Raw genomic sequence first — 21010 nt, 5'->3', positions numbered from 1 at the left:
GCCAAATTTTAGAAGGAGAAACTGAAGAAATTTGCTAAATTTGTGACACATATCTTTATTTACCTAAGAAAATACATTCTTCCTAATGATTTTTCTGAAGGCAAATTTGACATCTTTGTTCCTGAGACTGTATATAAAGGGGTTAAGCATGGGTATAATCAATGTATAGAACACAGAGGTCATTTTGTCAGTATCCATTGAATGTCCTGTACTAGGACGCACATAAATGTAAATCAGGGTGCCATGATAAATAGTGATTACTGTCAGGTGAGAAGCACAAGTAGAGAACCCTTTCTTTCTTCCCTCTGCAGAACCTGTTTTAAAAATGGCCACAATAATATACGTATAAGAGAGGAGAACAGTAAGAAGAGATAGAGCTTCCACCAAACTTGCAAAAACCACCAATATTATGTCATGTATATAGGTATCAGAGCATGACAGAGAGAAGAGTGGAGAAATATCACAAAAGAAATGGTTAATTTCTTTGGAGCAGAATGACAACTGGAATGTATTAGTAGTATGGATTATTGAACTCATAGTTCCACTTAAGAATGCACCAAATGCTAGCTGAGTACAGACTCTCTTGGACATAATTACAGTATAAAGCAGGGGGTTACAGATTGCAATGTACCTGTCATAAGCCATAGCAGCCAAAAGGAAAGATTCTGTGTCAGCCAGAGTGCAGACAAAGTACAATTGTGTAGCACAGCCATTGTAAGAAATTACCTTCTTGTCAGAAATGAGATCCACAAGTAATTTGGGGGCAATGGCAGAAGAGTAGCATGCATCTGTGAAGGACAGAATACAGAGGAAAAAGTACATGGGAATGTGTAAATTAGGACTGACTGTGATCAATAAGATCATGCCAACATTCCCCATCAGAGTAACAGAGTAGATGGAGAAAAACACAGCAAATAAAAGAGTCTGGAGTTCTGGGTGATCACTGAATCCCAGGAGAAGGAATTCAGTCTTCACAGTGATGTTCTCCAGGTGCATTATTTGTAGAAATTTTGGTTTCTGCAGCCTAGGTAAAATAAAAATGGAATAAACACAGAAACATTTTAAAATTAACAGAAAAGTGATTTATAATCTACTTCATACTTATAGAGTAAGAATTATAGCATATTAAATTAATACATTTCCAATATTGATGTTAAATTGGAATTCATGTCTTCTTAAAATTATTCATCACATTCACCATCACATTGTTGTGCTCTCTTAATATAGATGACAGTTGACTATTAATCTCATTGGCTCGCTATCAACATTGTCAGCAGGTTACTTGGTGTGTAGTTTTACAACTGTAAAAAAATATTGTCAGTTTTCAATATTTTCTCTCATCAATTTCTGAAGAAGATAAATATATCTAAGTTCCAAAAGAATCTACAGAAAAGGAGTTGAAGGACTATTTTTCACTTTAAGAGGTGGTTTCCAGGTGAGGAACAAGGGATGTCCTTAGAATTATTCAACTATTATTAATAATATAAAATAAAAATCAAATAAAACTAGGGATGTTTATTTTGTGAGTATTAGATTTGTTCCTCAGAAGCTAAGGGATGTTCAGAAAGAAAAACATCTACCATGTCTGAGGCTCATCAATAATCTGAGAATGATTGAAATGGACCAATAAATCATTATCTTATTCAGAGTTTAACACACAAAAAGTCATACCTCTTTCCCTAATTTTCTTTGAATGTTATGATCTCTCCTGCAGGTTTCTTACATGCTTTTGCTTAAGAAGTAATGATCTCATTAAGTTAAAATAAGGAGAAATCAATGAATTTTACAAACTAAATTTACACCAATTTTAACTAAATCTGTCCTTTTTGTTTCTTTATGTGTTTATTGGTGATGTTTCGAGGCTAGGTCTCATTGTTTAGACTTGGTTGTCCTGGCACTCACTAAAAGACCAGGCTGATCTTCCATCTATCAATAGAAATCCACAGACATCAGCCTCCTAAGTACTAGGTTAAAGGTGTGTTCCATCATGCCTGGCTCTGTTTAATTTATTTAGTTAATAGTTAATAACTTAATATGAGGTATTTATATTTGAATGTTGCCTCAAGGCTTAACAATATGGATTAAAGTCTTAAAATATCATACTTTAAGTGTACTTGGATTTATTGCTAGTACACTTATGAAAAACATGCCTTCTTGGAGTCATTTTCAATCACCAGCTTTCTAGATGGTAATTTTGAGAACTGAACCACTGCATTCCCACCCAGTGTCAGTGTCTGAGGATTGTGATAACAATACTTACCAGACAACTACATTTCTTTCATTCACCTCCTTCTTTACTGTTGTTAGCCACAGTTTATTTTTGAACAGTGTAACACCTAAACAAAGAATATAAATCCATTATAGCATTTCTCATTTTCCATTTTTGACATACCTTCTGTGTTCTGCAAGGGAAGTACACTTCGTTTAAAAATGCTGAGTTCCTAGGAAAAGCAGGACATTTTATGTTTGCATTTAGGACTTTAATCTCATATGATCATCTAGGAACCTGAACTCTAGTATCCAAATTCTCATGAGAAAATAAGTGAGCAATTAAACCGTTTCACAAAGGAATTAATTAAGCATAAAATGGAATGATGCAACAAATATTTGTCTTGGAAACGCCTCAAAGATCGCTTTGACTTTCCAAATTGTGGACTATGTAAATACATAACAGTATTTGTTAGACCTCTGATTGAAGTAGCCACAACAATTTTTCAAATGGCATTGAGAACATTATGTGCAAAAAAAAAATAGTAGAATGAATTGAAATAGAACATTTGTTGATATAAGATATATCATTGTTTATAATTAGACTTTAAAAAGAAAACTGTTAAAAAATAAAACTGTTGAAAGAAAACAAACTATGAATGTAATATTTTTATATCTATACTGAAATTCTAACTACCAAAGGCAAAAATATTTTCTAAAATCTTCATTCATTAAACAACCATACTTTGTGAATATTTTGTTTCAGCTCCCTTTCTGGTTAGAAAACAAAGAACAGGGAAATAATTTTATTTGGAAAGTAAGAAATGTATTAAGCATGGAGTAGTGACAGAAAGTCAGCATCAGGTCATAAGAAAATGTGGTAATAAAATACTATACTTCATGGTGTGTATGTCAAGGTACTTTAGTTTACCAATTTGTCCTTCTTATCACATATAATAAATGTGAACTAAAAGAAAGGAACATTTTACAAAAGCAATATAGTTGCTTACATTCAAGCATATGTGTCTAAAATTGGATGAAACCTTCTTCTTGGACTTCATATGGTCTTTGAGTTGTATCTTGGGTATTTTGGCCTAATATCCACTTATCAATGTGTACATACCATCTGTGTTCTTTTTTGACTGTGTTACCTCTTTCAGGATGGTATTTTCTAGTTTCATCCATTTGCCAAAAAATCTCATGAAGTCACTATTTTTAATGGCTGAGTAGTAGTACACCATTGTGTAAATGTACCACATTTTCTGCATTCATTTCTCTGTTGAAGGATATCTCGGTTGTTTCCAGCTTCTAATGATTATAAATCAGACTGTAATAAACATATGAGATCATGTGTCCTTGTTATATGTTAGAGCATCTTTGGGATATATACCCATAATGGTATAGCTGGGTCCTCGGGTAGTATTATGTCCAATTTTCTGAGGAACCACCATAAATATGTAGATACTTGAAGCCAACTATCCCACTCAACACAGGGACCTCAATGGAGGAGTTAAGGGGAGAATTGAACAAGTGTTAGGAGCCATAATGGGACAAGCTAATAACAAGCAGGTGATCTTCCTGAGATTGTCTGCCTCATATTCTTATAATAATTATCAACAGGTTAACTCTCATGAAGCAAGGGCATAGGAGAATTCATCTTAGAAAAGATTCTTGGTAGTAATATATTTTTTTTCTGTTATTAGGAAACATATATGACAATCAATAAGTAATAGCCCACCCCTTTGGAGCAGACCTCTACAAATCTAGGAAGATGTACTATCTTGTAGTGATGTTATATAGACAAATAGATGGCTTCTTAAATATTAATGATGATCCTATAAGAATTTCTAGAATTATATGTGATGATTAAGCTGTTTTATAATGGGACTGATATCAGGTCCTTTTCTGGTAGTCAAAACTGCAATGGGAACTCTACCAGTCTCCAAAGTGTTACCGGTTAATTGCTCTTAGATAGTAACAAGACTTTCTCCTACTCAGAGCACATTTCAAGAGATTGTAAAACAATTAACCAAAAACAAAAAGGGCAACTAATGATATGTTATAGGTGCTAGGACAGAAGATAAAGAATTGACTGGGTTTATCAATACAAAACTTCAATAATAACTTAGTTATGGTTTTAAACATTCAGTTTACATGTGACGGGTGATAGATGTTTAGCTCCCTATAGATATGTATGTAAACATTCTCTATCATAAACTTCTATTTCAATTAATGATTTGATTTTTTATGTAAACTCGAGATGAACTGTGTAACATGTGATCACATGTTCTGAATGATGTAAGTACTGAGGGCAAAAGAAATAAAAAGAGGAGTAGAAGGGTTGGGATTTAGCTCAGTGGTAGAGCGCTTGCCTAGGAAGCATAAGGCCCTGGTTCGGTCCCCAGCTCCGAAAAAAAAAAAAAAAGAACCAAAAAAAAAAAAAAAAGAGGGTAGAATTTTCCCTTACTAGATTTTTTTTCTGCCTTTCCCTGCTTAGAGAAGAATTTTTTTCCCTTTCTTGCATCTGAGACACATTCAGGAGTCCAGTATACGTGCAGAGATAAAAGGTATATTATATATCCTGGCAACCTAGTGAAGACCCATGTAGGTCTATGCATTCTGCTTCAGTCTCTGTGAATTCATGTGCACTTTTCTTTTCTGATCGACTCCTTTTTATTTTACTTATTTTTGTCTTTCATTAGACATATTTCTTTATTTACATTTCAAATGTTATTCGCTTTCCAGGTTTCCTGTCCATAAGCCTCCATTCCCTACCCCTCCCCAATACGGGTGTTCCCTTCCATCCAACCACCCAACTGCCTCTTCTCCCCCAACCCCCTGACAATATCCTGCACCTGGGGTCCAACCTTGTTAGGGCCAAGGGCTTCCCCTTTCACTTGTGCCCCAACAAGACTATTCTCTACTATACATGCAGTTGAAGCTCTGGGTTAGTCCCTGGAAGCTCTGGTTAGTTGGCATTGTTGTTCTTATGGGGTTGCAAGACCCTTCAGCTTTTTCAATCTTGGCTCAAATTCCACAAAAGGGCATCCTGTTATCAGTTCAGTGGTTTGCTGCTAGCATTGACCTCTGTATTGGGCGTCGTCTGGATGTGTCTCTCAGGAGAGATCTATATCCGGTCCCTTTCATCATGCACTTTTTAGGTTCATCAATCTTAGCTAGTTTTGGTGACAGTATATATATGGGCCACATGTGGGGCAGGCTCTAAATGGCCATTCCTTTATTTGCTGCTCTAAACTTTGCCTCCACATCCCCTCCTATGGATATTTTCTTTGTCCTGTTTTAAGAAGGAGTGGGAGCATCCGCATTTTGGTCATCCTTCTTCTTGAGCTTCAGGTGGTCTGAGGACTGCATCTTGGGTAATTAGAGCTTTTGGGCTAATATTCACTTATCAATGAGTGCATACCATGTGTGTTTTTCTGTGATTGAGTTACCTCACTCAGGATTACATTTTCTAGTTCATTCCATTTCCTATCAATTTCATCAAATCATTGTTTTTGATAGCTGAGTAATATTCCATTGTGTAGGTATACCACATTGTCTGTATCCATTCCTTTGTTGAAGAGCTTCTAGTTTCGTTACAGCTCCTGGCTATTATAAATAAGGCTGCTATGAACATAGTGGAGCACGTGTCTTTGTTATATGTTGGGGCATCTTTTGGGTATATGTCCAGAAGAGGTGTAGCCTGATCCTCAGGTAGTGCAATGTCCAATTTACTGAGGAACCTCCAGACTGATTTCCAGAGTGGTTGTACCATTTTTCAATCCCACCAACAATGGAGGAGTGTTCCTCTTTCTCCACATCCTTGTCAGCATTATCCATTCTGACTGGTGTGAGGAGGAATCTCAGGGTCATTTTGATTTGTATTTTCCTGATGACTAAGGATGTCGAAGATTTCTTTAGGTGCTTTTCAGCCATTTGATATTCCTCAGCTGAGAATGTTTTGTTTAGCTCTGGACCCCATTTTTAATAGGGTTATTTGGCTCTCTGGAGTCTAACTTCTTGAGTTCCTTGTATATTTTGGATATTAGCCCTCTATCAGATGTAGGATTGTTAAAGCTCTTTTCCCAATCTGTTGGTTGCCGTTTTGTCCTAACAATAGTGTCCTATGCCTTACAGAAGCTTTGCAGTTTTATGAGGTCCCATTTGTCCATTCTTGATCTTAGAGCATAAGCCATTGGTGTTTTGTTCAGTAAATATTCCCCAGTGTCCACATGTTCGACACTTTTTCCCCACTTTTTTTTCTATTAGTTTGAGTATATCTGATTTGATGTTGAGGTCCTTGATCCAATTGGACTTAAGCTTTGTACAGAGTGATAAGAATGAAACGATTTGTATTCTTCTACATTGTGACCTCCAGTTCAACCAGCACCATTTGTTGAAAATGCTATCTTTCTTCCATTGAATGGTTTTAGCTCCTTAGCCAAGATCAAGTGACCATAGGTGTGTGGGTCTTCAATTGTATTCCACTGATCTATCTGCCTGTGTCTTTACCAATACCATACAGTTTTTATGACTATTGCTCAGTAATACAGGTTGACATCAGGGATGGGATGGTGATTTCCCCAGAAGTTCATTTATTTTTGAGTATAGTTTTCGATATCCTGGGTTTTTTGTTATTCCGAATGAATTTGCAAATTTCTCTTTCTATCACCATAAAGAATTGAGTAGGAATTATGATGCCAACTGCATTGATTGCTTTTGGCGAAATGGCAACTTTTACTATATTAATCCTGCCAATCCATGATCATGGGATATCTTTCCATCTTCTCAGATCTAGTTCAATTTCTTTCTTCAGAGACTTGAAGTTCTTGTCATACAGATCTTTCACTTGCGTGGTTAATGTCACACCAAGATATTTTATTTTATTTGGGAATATTGTGAAGAGTATCATTTCCTTAATTTCTTTCTCAGCCAGTTTATCCTTTAAGTAGAGGAAGGCTACTGATTTCTTTGAGTTAATTTTATATCCCGACACTTTGCTGAAGTTGTTTTTCAGGTTAAGTAGTTTTCTGGTGGAACTTTTGGGGTCACTTAAGTACACTATCATATCATCTGCAAATAGTGATATTTTGACTTTTCCCCTTTCTAATTTGTATCCCTTTGACCTCCATTCATTGTCTGATTGCTCTGGCTAGGATTTGGAGTACTATATTGAATGAGTAGGAAGAGAGTGGGCAGCCTTGTCTAGTCCCTGATTTTAGTGGGATTGCTTCAAGTTTCTCTCCATTTAGTTTGATGTTAGCTACTGGTTTGCTGTATATTGCTTTTACTATGTTTAGACATAGGCCTTGAATTCCTGATATTTCCAGGACTTTATCATGAAGGGTTGTTGAATTTTGTCAAATTCTTTCTCACAATCTAGTGAAATGATCATTTTTCTCCCTTTGAGTTTATTTATATAGTGGAATATGTTGATGGATTTCCATATACTAAACCAACCCGGAATCACTGGGATGAAGCATACTTGATCATGATGGATGATCATTCTGATGTGTTCTTGGATTCATTTTGCAAGAATTGTATTGACAATTTTTGTGCCAATATTTATAAGGGAAACTGGCCTAAAGTTCTCTTTCTTGGTTCAGTCTTTGTGTGGTTTAGGTATAAGAGTAATTGCGCTTCATAGAAGGAATTTGGTAGTGCTTCCTCTGTTTCTATTTTGTTGAATAGTTTGGACAATATTGGTATGAGGTCTTCTATGAAGGTCTGATAGAATTCTGCACTAAACCCTATTAGTCCTGGGCTCTTTTGGGTTGGGAGACTTTTAATAATTGCTTCTATTTCTTTAGGAGTTATGGGGTTAGTTAGATGGTTTATTTGTTCCTGATTTAACTTTGGTACCTATTATCTGTCTAGAAAATTGTCCAGTTCCTCCAGATTTTCCAGTTTTTTCGAATATAAGCTTTTGTAGTAGGATCTGATTTTTTTTTTAATTTCCTCAGATTTTGTTGCTATGTCTCCTTTTTCATTTCTCATGTTGTTAATTTGTATTCACTCTCTGTACCCTCTTCTTAGTCTGGCTAAGGGATTATCTATCTTGCTGATTTTCTCAAAGAACCAGCTTTTGTTTCGTGATTTGGTGTATAGTCCTTTTTCTTTCTCCTTGGTTGATTTCAGTACCAAGTATGACTATTTCCTGCCTTCTACTCCTCTTGGGTATATTTGCTTCTTTTTGTTCGAGAGCTTCTAGGTATGCTGTCAAGATGCTGATGTATGCTCTCTCCTGTTTCTTTCTGTAGGCACTCAGAGATATGAGTTCTCCTTTTAGCACACCTTTTATTGTGTCCCATAAGTTTGAGTATAACGCACCTTCATTTTCATTAAATTCTAAACAGTGTTTAATTTCTTTCTTTATTTCTTCCTTGACCAAGTTGTCACTGAGTAGAGCATTGTTCAACTTCCACATATATGTGGGCTTTCTGTTGTTATTGTTGTTATTGAAAACTAGCTTTGTTCCGTGGTGATATAATAGGATGCATGGGATTACTTCTATCTTCCTGTATCGGTTGAGGTCTGTTTTGTGACTTATTATATGGTCAATTTTGTAGAAGGTACCATGAGATGCTGAGAAGAAGGTATATCCTTTTGTTTTAAGATGGAATGTTCTATAAATATCAGTTAAAACCATTTGGTTCATAACTTCTGTTAGGTTCTCCACATCTTTGTTTTTTTTTCTGTTTCCATGATCTGTCCATTGATGAGAAATGGGTTGTTAAAATCTCCTACTATTATTGTGTGAGGTGTAATGGGAGCTTTGAGCTTTAGTAAGGTTTCTTTTATTAATGTAAAAGATATTTGGAGCATAGATATTTAGGACAGAGACTTCATCTTGTTCGATTTTTCCTTTGATGAATATGGAGTTTCCTTCCTTATCCTTTTTAATGACTTTTGGTTGAAAGTCAATGTTATTTGATATTAGAGTGCAACTCCAGTGGGTTCTCTTTACTTATCCAGTCTGTTAGTCTATGTTTTTTTATTGGGGAATTGAATCCGTTGATGTTGAGAGATTTTAAGGAATAGTGATTGTTGCTTCCTGTTATTTTTGTTGTTAGAAGTAGAATTACGTATGTGTGTCTCTCTTTTGGTTTCATTGCAAGGAGATTATTTTCTTGCTTTCTGTACAGTGTAGTTTCTCTCTTTGGGTTGGAGTTTTCCATCTATTATCTTTGGAGGCCTGTATATATAGAAAGATATTGCGTAAATTTTCTTTTGACGTGGAATATTTTGGTTTCTCCATCTATGTTAATTGAGAGTTTTTCTGGATATAGTAACTTGGGATGGCATTTGTGTTCTCTTAGGGTCTGTATGACAATTGTCCAGGATCTTCTGGCTTTCATAGTCTCTGGTGGGAATCTGTTGTAATTCTTATAAGTCTGCCTTTATATGTCATTTGATTTTTTCCTTTACTGCTTTTCATAGTCTTTCTTTGTTTTGTGCATTTGGTGTTTTAACTATTATGTGATGGGAGGAATTTCTCTTCCAGTCCAATCTATTTGGAGTTTTGTAGGTTTCTTATATATTTATTGGCATCTCTTTCTTTACGTTAGGGAAGTTTTCTTCTAGAATTTTCTTGAATATATTTACTGGCACTTTAAGTTGGGAGTCTTCACTCTCTTCTATACCTTTTATACTTAGGTTTGATCTTCTCATTGTGCCCTGGATTTCCTAGATGTTTTGTGGCAGGAGCTTTTTGCATTTTACATTATCTTTGACAGTTGTGTCGATGTTTTCTATGGTATCTTCTGCCCCTGAGATTCTCTCTTCTATCTCTTGTATTCTGTTGGTGACACTTGTATCTATCTATGACTCCCTGTCTATTCCTTAGGTTTCCTTAGGATTTCTGTCTCCAGTGTTGTCTCCCTTTGTGCTTTCTTTATTGTTTCTATTTCCCTTTTAAATCCTGGATTGTTTTGTTCAATTCCTTCATCTGTTTGGCTGTGTTTTCCTGTCATTCTTTCAGGGATTTTTGTGTTTCCTTTTTAAGGCTTTTACTTATTTACTTGTGTTGTCCTACCTAAATAAGTGAATTATTTATGTCCTTAATGTCCTCCATCATTATCATAAAATGTAATTATAAATCTAAATCTTGCCGTTCCCAGTGTGTTTGTATATCCAGTATTTTCTTTGGTGGAAGAACTGGGCTCTGATAATGCCAATTAGTCTTGGTTTCTGTTGCTTAGTTTCCTGCACATGCCTGGAGCCATTGAATTGTCTCTGGTGTTTGCTTGTCTTGCTGTTCTGAGAGTGGCTTGACCCTCCTGTAGGCCTCTGTGTCAGCACTCCTGTAGAACTTTTTTTCTGTTTTCTTTCAGCCTTTTCTGAGAACAGGTATTCTGATTCCAGGAATATTGGTGCTGCTGGTGACAGTCTTTCAGCTCTAGGAGTGGGCAGGAATCAGAAGGGTCCTGCCCCTGATTACTCCTAGGTCCTTGCACCCAGGGGGCACAGTTGGCACTAGGTGATCCCCTGTTGGGTCTGGAATGTGGAGTCAGAGTGTAGTCTCCTCTGATTTCTCAAGAGTTTCCACACTTCTGAGGTTCCAGCTCTCTCTCCCACAGGATTTGGGTTCAGGGTTCTGTTTGGCCAGTTCAGTTCAGTCCTGGGCTCAGACCAGAACCACAGACACCAGTGGCTGACCATTCCTATAATCCTGTGTCCAGAGGCACTGTGCCGTTTCCTCCTTGGACTAGGGATGTGGACAGATGTGTGCAAAAGTGGCAGTCTGTCCTGAAGTCTCAGGGTGTCTGCACTTCTAATCATATGCACTTTTGTAGGTTGATATCCATATTCAGGTTGCAAAGGTTAAGTCAAGGTACATGATTGTACAGTAAAAAGTAAGGTGGGTACAAAGTTTTGGTAAGGTGAGGGAGAAGAGAAAATAAGAAGAATCAAGATGGAGACAGAGAAGGATGACCCAGATCTGGGTGGCCTTAATTGGCCATAGGTAGTTATGAGTATTTCTTAAAGGATGGATTTCTATAGGTCACTTTATTTTATCTAGGTGGTTGGCTTATATCTTTATCAATTGGTTGTGAGTTTACTGTGTGGATGTATATTGGATTGAGACTTTAACATATAAATCTGATTGCTAAACTATACATTATTGAGTCTTGATTTTAACGATTGTTGGGAGTTTATACTTTAACTACCAGGTGGCGGTTGCTGGAAGTGATAGGCCAGGGACCAGAGAATTCCCTGCTGGCAGAGAGACAGCCTGAAGAGGGTGACTAACAATGGGGGCCAGGAGACTGCCAGGGTTAGAGTATAACAAGAGGTAATTGGGCATGGTGCCACACTAGAACCAGCCACCACTGAGATGCAGGTACCTCACAGATGCCATGTGGCCCTGCAGTGCCTGCACTAGCTCAGGATAAAAGATGCCATTTTTTATTTAATAATTACCACAACATATTGCGATCATTTCTCTAATAAGGTTTTGTTCTTCTTCTGTCCTCCATAGCTTCTGTTTCCTCCACCCATTTCTGCCTGTTCTTCCAGATACCCTGAGCTCTCAGTTTAGGGATTAAATGGAGACATCTCCTTAAATTTTGGGTGTCTCTCATCTCTCTCTCTCTCTCTCTCTCTCTCTCTCTCTGTTCTCTTTGTTATTTCTTAATGAGGGTCTGTAAAATAAACTATTAACCAAATGTACTTGTTTTCTTGGAGGTTTACTGCCTGTTTGCTGACCTAGGCCTAGTCATGAAAATATCTAGCTTGTATACAACGTAAGGTAGGTCTAGAATATTTTCATCCTATGAGAGTTACCTACTGAATAAGCTCAGGCTTTTTAGTTCCTTCTGACTGGCTGGTTCAACTCATCTATTCTGGCTCAAACTCATCTCCAAGCTAATTCAATCTGTCCTGTCAGAAAATTGCTGTTAACCTCACACTAATGTTGGCAATCTGTTCTAATTTTTTGGCTGCTTCTCATTCTCCAGCTCCTTTCTTCACCTGTGTCTAGCTCGTTTTCTCTGCAACCTGTCTCTATAAAACTGTCCTAATAAAAACTGCCTCTGAACTCCATGAACTGAAATGCCACAAACTCCACTGCATTTCACGGACTCAACTTGACTGTCAAGAAATCAGAGATATACCTTGCTCTGTCCCCTAAGTGTTGGGATCAAAGTCATATACCACAATTGTTCCTGGCCCTAAACATTTTTTTTTTTTACCTGAAACTTGTTCTGGCAAAGAACTTTAAACAAAGTGATCTGCTTAAAGGTGTGTGTGCGTCTACTCCAGCTGGATCACACAGACCTAGAAGGTCTTTGGATGTGATCGCTTGCCAGAGCCGCAGCTATGTTGCTGAATTAGACTTCGTCTATAAGGGCCTACTTATGTGAACCCATCTGTTGAAGAAGGAAGCCTCTCTTATAATACCTGAATAAAGCACCAATCTGATTGTATAGGAGAATCTCTTTAGGAGATATTTTAATCCCTACTTTCCAGTATACTTGCTTTCCATACTATTTCTCAAATGCCATTTAATTATGGGGGTCTCTGACAACATTCCTTCCATCAATCCCATCTCCTCTCCCACTTCCTAATTTATTCTCCTCTTTTCATGTCCCCTTCCTCCACTTTATCTCACCTATAAAATCTATTCTATTTTACATTCTCAGCGACATCCACGTATCTACATAACCCCCTTCCTCAATGCCAGGCTATCCTTTCTTTGTCTATGGATCATAGCTTGTTTGTCATTTATGAAATGACTCATATGCAAATATAAGTGGATATATTCATATTAACTCAGGATTTTTTTTCCTAGTTCCAGTCATTTGCCTGCAAGTATCATGATACCATTTCTTAACAGCTTAATAATTCTGCATTGTGAAAATGTATCACCTTTTCTGTTTTCATTCTTCTGTTTTTGAGTACCTAGGTGCCAGGAGCCAAGCATGCTCTGTCTCAGGAATTTTTCTCAGGAATGCTCCTCTCATTTTATGACCTTTGTCCCCAGGAAAACCCAGCCAGATGTCCGTTCTTATCACTTTTACAGCCTCGGTCTCCATGTGTCCTCATCAGTTTTTACCTGCAATTTACAGTTTATGGCTACAGGGAGGGTGGTGGCGGTAATGGATCAGTCTTGGGCCCTGCATGGACTTCCCACTTGCTTGTCTTTATAAGCCACTGCACTGAAATAAAGTTTGAGAGCTTGATCAGAGAATTGACATGCTCTTCTTCTTTGTACCTCCTCTTCCCATTTTTTGCCCCCCTCCTAGGTCTCTGCTGAACCCCTAACAGACTGAGGTACCTAGATTGTTTGTAGTGTCTAGATCTCACAAATAGAACAGCAATGAACATGGGTGGCCCTGCCAGCGGGGACTCAGTATTCGTGGGAGTCAAGGGAGACCTGTACCTGTGGAAGAACGGGCGAGAAAGAGGAGTGAGGCCAAGCAGTGTCCTTGTCAAGCTCTGTTTATTGAGAGGAGTGTACAGCATTTAAAGCTCTAAAGCAGGAACTGAAGCTTAGGGCAGGGGGGGGGAGGGGAGTACTGGGAAGTGCCCAAGGACATAAGGAATTAAACTGCAAGATGTTCTTATTAGACCTTGAGGCAACAGTTTTCCGGGAACATGTTCTTTCTTTGAAAAGGTCAAGCCCTTCTCAGGAATCTGCTCAGGGTAGGGCTCTAGATTTGCCCAGTCCGGCAGACTGGTCCCCGACACATGGGTGATTACACGTCCTTGTAGTAGGTAGTGTACGCTATGTGAAGCATAGCTGGATTTTGAATTAGATTGCTTTTACCTTCCTAATCAACCACAACACTGATTTTCATAGTGAATGTATACGTTTGAACTACCACTAGCAATGGAAAAGTTTTTTCCTTGCTGCACATACTCAACCAGCATGAGCCAACATGTGTGTTATTGATTTTAGTCAAGTAAGATAGAATCTCAAAGTAGTTTTGATTTTCATTTCTCTGATGGCTATAGATGTTGAATGTTCAAGTGTTTCTTCTCCTTTGGAGAAGACTCTGTTTAGATCTGTACCCCATTTGAAATTGACTTATTTGGGTTTTGCTATTGAGTACTTGAGTTCTTTTTATTTTAGCCCTCTATGGGAAATGGACTTGGTAAAAACCCTGTTGGCTACAGCTTTCTGTGATTGACAGTGTCCATTGATGTACAGAAGCTTCTCAGTTTCAAGAGGTCACATTTATTAATTGTTGATATTATTTCCTGGGATATAGGTATTATGTTGAGAAAGTTGTCTCCTATATCAAAAGTGTTCAAGGCTTATCTTTAGTTTATTCTATTAGGTTCAGTTATCAGGTTGAGAAATGTGATCAAATTTGTCTTGAATTTGGGCAAGGTTATAAGCATGCATTTGGAGTCTTCTACATGTAGTTATAAAATTTAAGCAGAATCATTTGTTATAAATGCTGTCGTTTAACCATTATGTATTTCTTTATTCATTATAAACATATCAGGTTGTCATATATGTGTTTGGATTTCTGTCCGAACTTTCAATTAGATTCCACTGATTGATATGCCTGTTACTGTATCAATACCATGGAGCTTTTATTACTATAGCTCTATGTTGGGGTCCAAGATTCACCCACAAACCACACAAACACTGATCTCAGACAGAAAAGTATTTTGAATACACATCCTATAACTGATAGTCCATAGCTGTTGCTCAGTGTTTAGTGGCTGAGGGTATGGCAATGAATGTCTCTCTCTGTTAGCTTATAAAGGCTAAGACTGCCAAAACTACAGTGAGCTGAGATGCACATGCAGGAAGTGTCGCCAGTGGTTGACTCTAACTCAAGCCAATTTAGAACAACAATTCATATTGATCTTTAATTTGATTAGTCCTATATAAAGCATTCTGGAATTTGTTAAAACTAACAACCCTCATACATAACAAAATGGCACATGTGATCAGCCTGATCTTGCTTTAAATCAAGTTAATTTTCGGTATGTGTCAATAACTTTCAGGCATATTACAGAAACATTATGAAATAGATGGCAGGTAAGGGATAAAACGGCTTCAGATACACTTGTGGAATTGGTGGTCAGACCTCAATACTCCTAATATGAAATTAGGGATGATGATTTTTGTAACCAGACAACTCTACTGCCTGCCACAGGAACCTAACAACAACAGGATACATCATCTCTAGCTGCCAAGCTCTATTACATCTCCACTGTCACCAGCTGCCAAGCTCTATCACATCTCCACTGTCACCACGAGTCACATATTCTCCTTATGCACATGAACTATATCCCCTTACCAAAAGCCACTTCCTCCCCTCTGTACTGTCTTTTTCCCTCCACCTTTTCCCAGATTAAGCCTCTCTATACTTCTCCCCAATAACTCTCTCATGTGAGATCTGCCACCTTGTGACTTGGTAGAATTCATCATGTAGGTCAGCAGTTCTTTTTTAGGATTATTTTAGACATACTGTTTTTGTTTGTTTGGATGATTTTTTTTGTTTGTGTGTTTGCCATTTGTGTTTATTTTCCAAATGAAGCTAAGTACTGACCTTTAAATACCTGTGAAGAATTGTGTTAGGATTTTGACTGGGATTCAGTTGATTCTGTAAATTGTATTTGGTAAGTGAAAATGCACAAACATGGACTAGCTGAATAACTTAATCATTAGTAATCAAGGATTCAATGAAACAAAAGATAGTTTGATACATCTGAAAAACAACGATGGAAAGCATTGACTTTGGAATACTATGATAATCCTAAAATGGGAATTTGTCACAATAAGGCCAGTATTAGTGGCAGAATGATAATAGATGAATAGCTATTTAATTACAGCTTCAGGAATTATAATTTAAACTCAAAATACACCTCGAGATACACAGTTGGCTCTCTGGTTAAGAGCACTTCCTAGAACCCACATAGTGGCTAACAGTCGTCTGTTACTACTTAACCAGATTATATGACACCCTTTCCTGGTTCTTTTGGTATTGTAGACTGATCAAGCCAGCTCAGTCATTCTCCAGGGCAGGAGTTAGGATTAAAAAGAAAATGACAATTAGACAACATTTAACATGACTCCAGCCAGTACTGAGGCTGAAGCAGATTTTCTATTTCCCAATATGCTTTTATACCACTTTAATTACATGCAGAATAATAAGATCAGTTTTAAGTCAAGTAACAATTAAGACAAAAAACAAAATCCTGTAAACACATTTCTAGGGGCTAGCCAGGATGACCAAGACAAAAGGACTGCCACATACACCTCAGTTGAGCCCCAACTCTCAGCTTTGCATTAACTCAAATGTAAGTGTTCTTAATCTGGGCCTATTTTCTGAGTCCTGGCCCAAAGTCAGATTCCTGCCTTGAACTTATTTCTTTTGGCTTGATAATGTCGAATTCTAGCCCAAGTGTCTAACCCAAACCCAAGCAAGAAGCCCCAAAAGGCTCTCTAAAGTAGACATGTAATGCATAGACAAAAATGGAGGTAAAACACATATGAACATAAAACAAATATAGATAGTCAATAATAAAAAGAAAAGTTTATCCAAGTAGAATGAAAGGATTTTTAAAAATCACAGTATAAATAGTGATATAAATGCTAAACCAAAGAATTAAAGTTTTAGCATGTTTATCTCCCCAAAATGTTAAATGTAATTGAGGCAATAAATGTCACAATCCCTGATTTACAAAAGTTACATCAAAAGAAGTGGTTAATTTCCGCTGTCTATTTCAAGATCTCAAGAGAATGGGACTAGATTGTCCCAGAGGTTTCTGCATTCCCAAGGCTGTAACTATTCATATAATAAGGTAAGTGTCGCTTGCAGACAAAAAGATATCCTACACATTTTACAATAAGGTTTCAGATTCAAAAGAAAAGTCCCCCCCCTCCAATCATCAAGGCACTTTTGAAGAGAAGATCCCAGTCCTTTTTTTCTGCCCAGGTTTGGTATAATTTGTTTCTGCTGAACTTTTGTGAGGGACTCAGCCAGGCTTCTCAGCACTCTTGTAAAGAGGGCCAGATGGGATATGAGGATAAAACAAAAGGGGAAACCTGAAAAAATATTTGTCTAGCTTCTGTAAGTGGGTAGAATCACAGAGAACATAAAACATATAATTATTTTTGAGAAATCATGAAAGAGGAAAAGCTGATTTTAAAAAAAAAAGTGAGTGAGGGTAGTAAAACCCATATTATTTGAAAGTGGAGAGGAACACTGGACAGAGAGTAGTGCAATCAGAACAGATTTGGTGATGAGATGAAGACAGAAGGAAATTTTCGTAAAAAAGGTCTTTGCTTATGTTAACTAAACAAACAAATTGATGTCAAACAGTCTACACTAGAGAAAAATATCAAAAGTACCAATTTTCCATTAGAATTATGAGTTAAGTGTCAGTTTCCACTAGAATTGTGAGTTTTGGGAACCAAGAAATAAGAAAAGAGTATAAGAAAGAGTAATATCATTTTATAGCAATGTAATAACTACTATTCTCCTGAAGCCACTGCATTCTCTACAATGCTGGCTTATGTGACTTGAAATACTGTGTAAAATGAATCACACTGTGAATGAATGCATTATGACAACTAGAATCCCTACCTTAATAATAGGGTGCCTTAAGTCAAATTCATTAGTATAAGAACAGAAAGGACAAATGTATGACTTATTTCTACATATATTTTCACCTCTTTGTCAATGGATTATCTAAAATTATCTCATGCTCTGTGTGGTCATAAGAATATTGTGAGAAAGCAAAGAGGTAGATATTCTTGTACAGGGCTGAATCTGAGGTTTGACCTCCAAGGAAATAATATGATGAAGAAATTTTGTATTATTTTTGTTACCAACCTATTTTATAAAAAATAAAACCCTGTATAAAGCAATGTTAGTGTTTGTTTTACATTTTTCTCCTCAGATAATTGAGGGACAGAATGACAATATTAACTATTTTGAAGGGAAACTAGAAAGACAGAAAAAAGTGTGAAAAGACAAGCAAACAGATAGACTGACTTAGAAATGCAATATTTTTGTCAGTCTTCATGAGAGCTTATTTTTAGAAGAGACTATCCCCTTGCTTTCCATTTTCTTGTGCTTGTTCTTAGCAATAGTGTAAATGTATAAGCATATCTATTTACTATTATAAATGCTCTGATTTTCCCAAGAGTAGTTTCTAACACTCAACAAGAAGATCATTAAACAGGAAGTATGTCATTTTAAGGATCTAGAACATGAATTGTTAGGATGTATGGAAGTGTATATGTGGCTATGTAATGACCTGAGATGTAGATATAAATATGTAGGTGGTCCCTATATGTATGCTATTGATAAAGTCAAATTTTTCTGCCTTAAATCTTATCAATTACTATAAAGAAGTAAAATACTACTAAAAAGAAGTAAATTTTCTGCTCTACTTTTATTATTTGATGTACAATTATTAATAATTAGATCTATCTGAAGTAAAGAGCATATTAACAAAAAATGATAAGCATGCATCTAATTTTAAATTGTACTAAGTATCAGAGTAAAGAATAAAGTGCCATAAGATAAGATATAACAAAAGAAGCACAACACAACTGTTAAGACTATGTAAAGATATGACAGAAATATAGCTCATCATTTTAGAGTTTGTAGTGCTGAATACCAATTTAAGATAATCAGTGACTACATTGGCATAACCCCTATCATTTGGAACATAGAGAATTATAATAAAAACTCTAATTAACTTAAAGTAAGTGTAAAACAATTTTATTATTGTATAATCAGAAATAAAAGGCAAGGACTTACATTTTAATCCAATGTATTTTAAAAAGAAATTAAAATTTGGTGATTTTATTAGTTTATGCCAAGATCCTTCTTAAAAATTGTCTAAGAAATACGTACGCAGATGATGTATACTTTACTTTACCTATAGGCTTCATAGGCAAAAATGTGTTTTCTAATTAACCTATTTCTATTTTTTTTTTCTCATTTTCAGGGCTAATCTTCAAACTCTAACAGGCACATAATGTTGCTGTCTGGGAGAAACAATAGTAAGATGATATTCACCCTCTTGGGCTTCTCAGATTATCCTGAATTGAAAGTCCCTCTCTTTTTAGTATTTCTCATCATCTACAGCATCACTGTGGTTGGGAATATTGGCATGATCCTCGTGATCAGAATTAATCCCAAACTACACACCCCCATGTACTTCTTTCTCAGCCACCTCTCCTTTGTGGATTTCTGCTATTCTTCTATCATTACTCCCAAGATGCTGGTGAATCTTGTTGCAAAGGACAGAACCATTTCATTTAGAGAATGCATAGTACAATATTTTTTATTTTGTATCTTTGTAGTAACTGAAGCCTTTTTATTAGTGGTTATGGCCTATGACCGATTTGTGGCTATCTGCAACCCTCTGCTTTACACAGCAGTCATGTCCCAGAAACTCTGCTTCACACTGGTGATGGGATCCTATACATGGGGGTTCACATGTTCCTTGACACTGACATGTTCTACTGTGCAATTATCTTTTCATACTGTCAATATAATTGATCACTTCTTCTGTGAATTCTCTTCACTGCTAGCCCTTTCTTCCTCTGATACTCGCATCAGTCAATTACTGCTATTTGTTTTTGCTACATTTAATGCTGTCAGCACATTACTCATTATTCTGCTGTCTTACCTGTTCATTGTTGTCACTGTCCTTAAGATGCATTCAGCCAGTGGGCGTCGCAAGGCTTTCTCCACCTGTGCATCCCACCTAGCAGCCATCACTATCTTCCATGGTACCATTTTATTCCTTTTTTGTGTGCCCAACTCTAAGAATTCTAGGCTCACAGTCAAGGTGGGCTCTGTATTCTACACAGTGGTGATCCCCATGCTTAACCCCCTAATCTATACTCTGAGAAATAAGGATGTCCTAGACACAATTAGAAAAATAATGACTTGATCTCATGTGTTAAGAATGATAGACATAATTAAAATTGTCAAAAATTTGGAGTTAAGTAATTTCTCATTGTACATTATAGTATTTTGAGGTCTTTCATGAATGCTTATCTATGGCTTCATCTATGATATTAAACATACTTTTACAATTTGTAGAGTTAATATTATGCATGGATAAATTTTGGGTTTTATTTAGACATTCGAAACAGTTCTTTTTAGCTTCTAAAAAGAACAGTGATTTCTTTTATTTTAGCATTTCATCCTGAATTGGCTCATATAGTTTGAAATACAATATTTAGACTATTTGTTCTTATAACTATCATCTGAAAATATTGTGTCATCAAAGACCACTGTTTTCCCTTCTATTCCTATCAAACATTCAGGAGAAAGAAACATCTGTTGAAATATTAGAATGTTTTCATTCTCATGTAAAATAGAAATCATTGTGAATATGAGAACTAGTGCTTGCCTTCAATGATGCAGAAACCCAATAATATAGCAAGGATAAATTTGACTATTGAATGCTACAGAAAATATCTTCTGTAAAGATTTTGGAAGAAAGGAATATTGTAATTGATTAAAGGATGATAGGAGAAAACTTTCACAAAATATATATATAACTATAAATTTCTTTGTAAAACGAATATATATACACATTTTATATATAAATTCTACTATAAAATTGATTTCACTCAAGAGAAAAACAAGTATATAATTAGGCATATAAGAAAATTGATACTGTAAGACTCAGAGTGAGTCTTAACTACCGGGAGATCCCCCAAAATACAAGACTGGAGTTCGATGCAAACACAAGAGGTTTATTTTCAGGTGTGTAGGTGTCGACCTTCAATCAGCCCCTAGTGGAGAGTGACTGGAAGGCGACCCGGAATGGCTGTAAATAAGCAGTTTTTATACTTTTTACG

The 21010-nt window shown here is 36.4% G+C and overlaps 2 protein-coding genes across 2 annotated transcripts; one reads left to right on the top strand and one right to left on the bottom strand.

Annotated features, from left to right (window-relative positions):
* Positions 1-63: 63 nt before the first annotated feature.
* On the bottom strand, positions 64-1017 carry LOC116900380 (olfactory receptor 5I1-like). The gene has a single exon (XM_032902128.1). It carries the CDS (start codon positions 994-996, stop codon positions 64-66), a length of 933 nt encoding a protein of 310 aa, XP_032758019.1. The 5' UTR covers positions 997-1017.
* Positions 1018-19167: 18150 nt separating this feature from the next.
* Positions 19168-20117, top strand: LOC116900379 (olfactory receptor 5D18-like). The gene has a single exon (XM_032902127.1). It carries the CDS (start codon positions 19168-19170, stop codon positions 20089-20091), a length of 924 nt encoding a protein of 307 aa, XP_032758018.1. The 3' UTR covers positions 20092-20117.
* The last annotated feature ends 893 nt before the right edge of the window (positions 20118-21010 follow it).

This window comes from Rattus rattus, chromosome 5 (genome assembly GCF_011064425.1).
Source record: "Rattus rattus isolate New Zealand chromosome 5, Rrattus_CSIRO_v1, whole genome shotgun sequence".
Classification (NCBI taxonomy): Eukaryota; Metazoa; Chordata; class Mammalia; order Rodentia; family Muridae; genus Rattus; species Rattus rattus.
The sequence above is the reverse complement of the archived record's forward strand: the minus strand, read 5'-3'. Positions and strand labels throughout refer to the sequence as shown.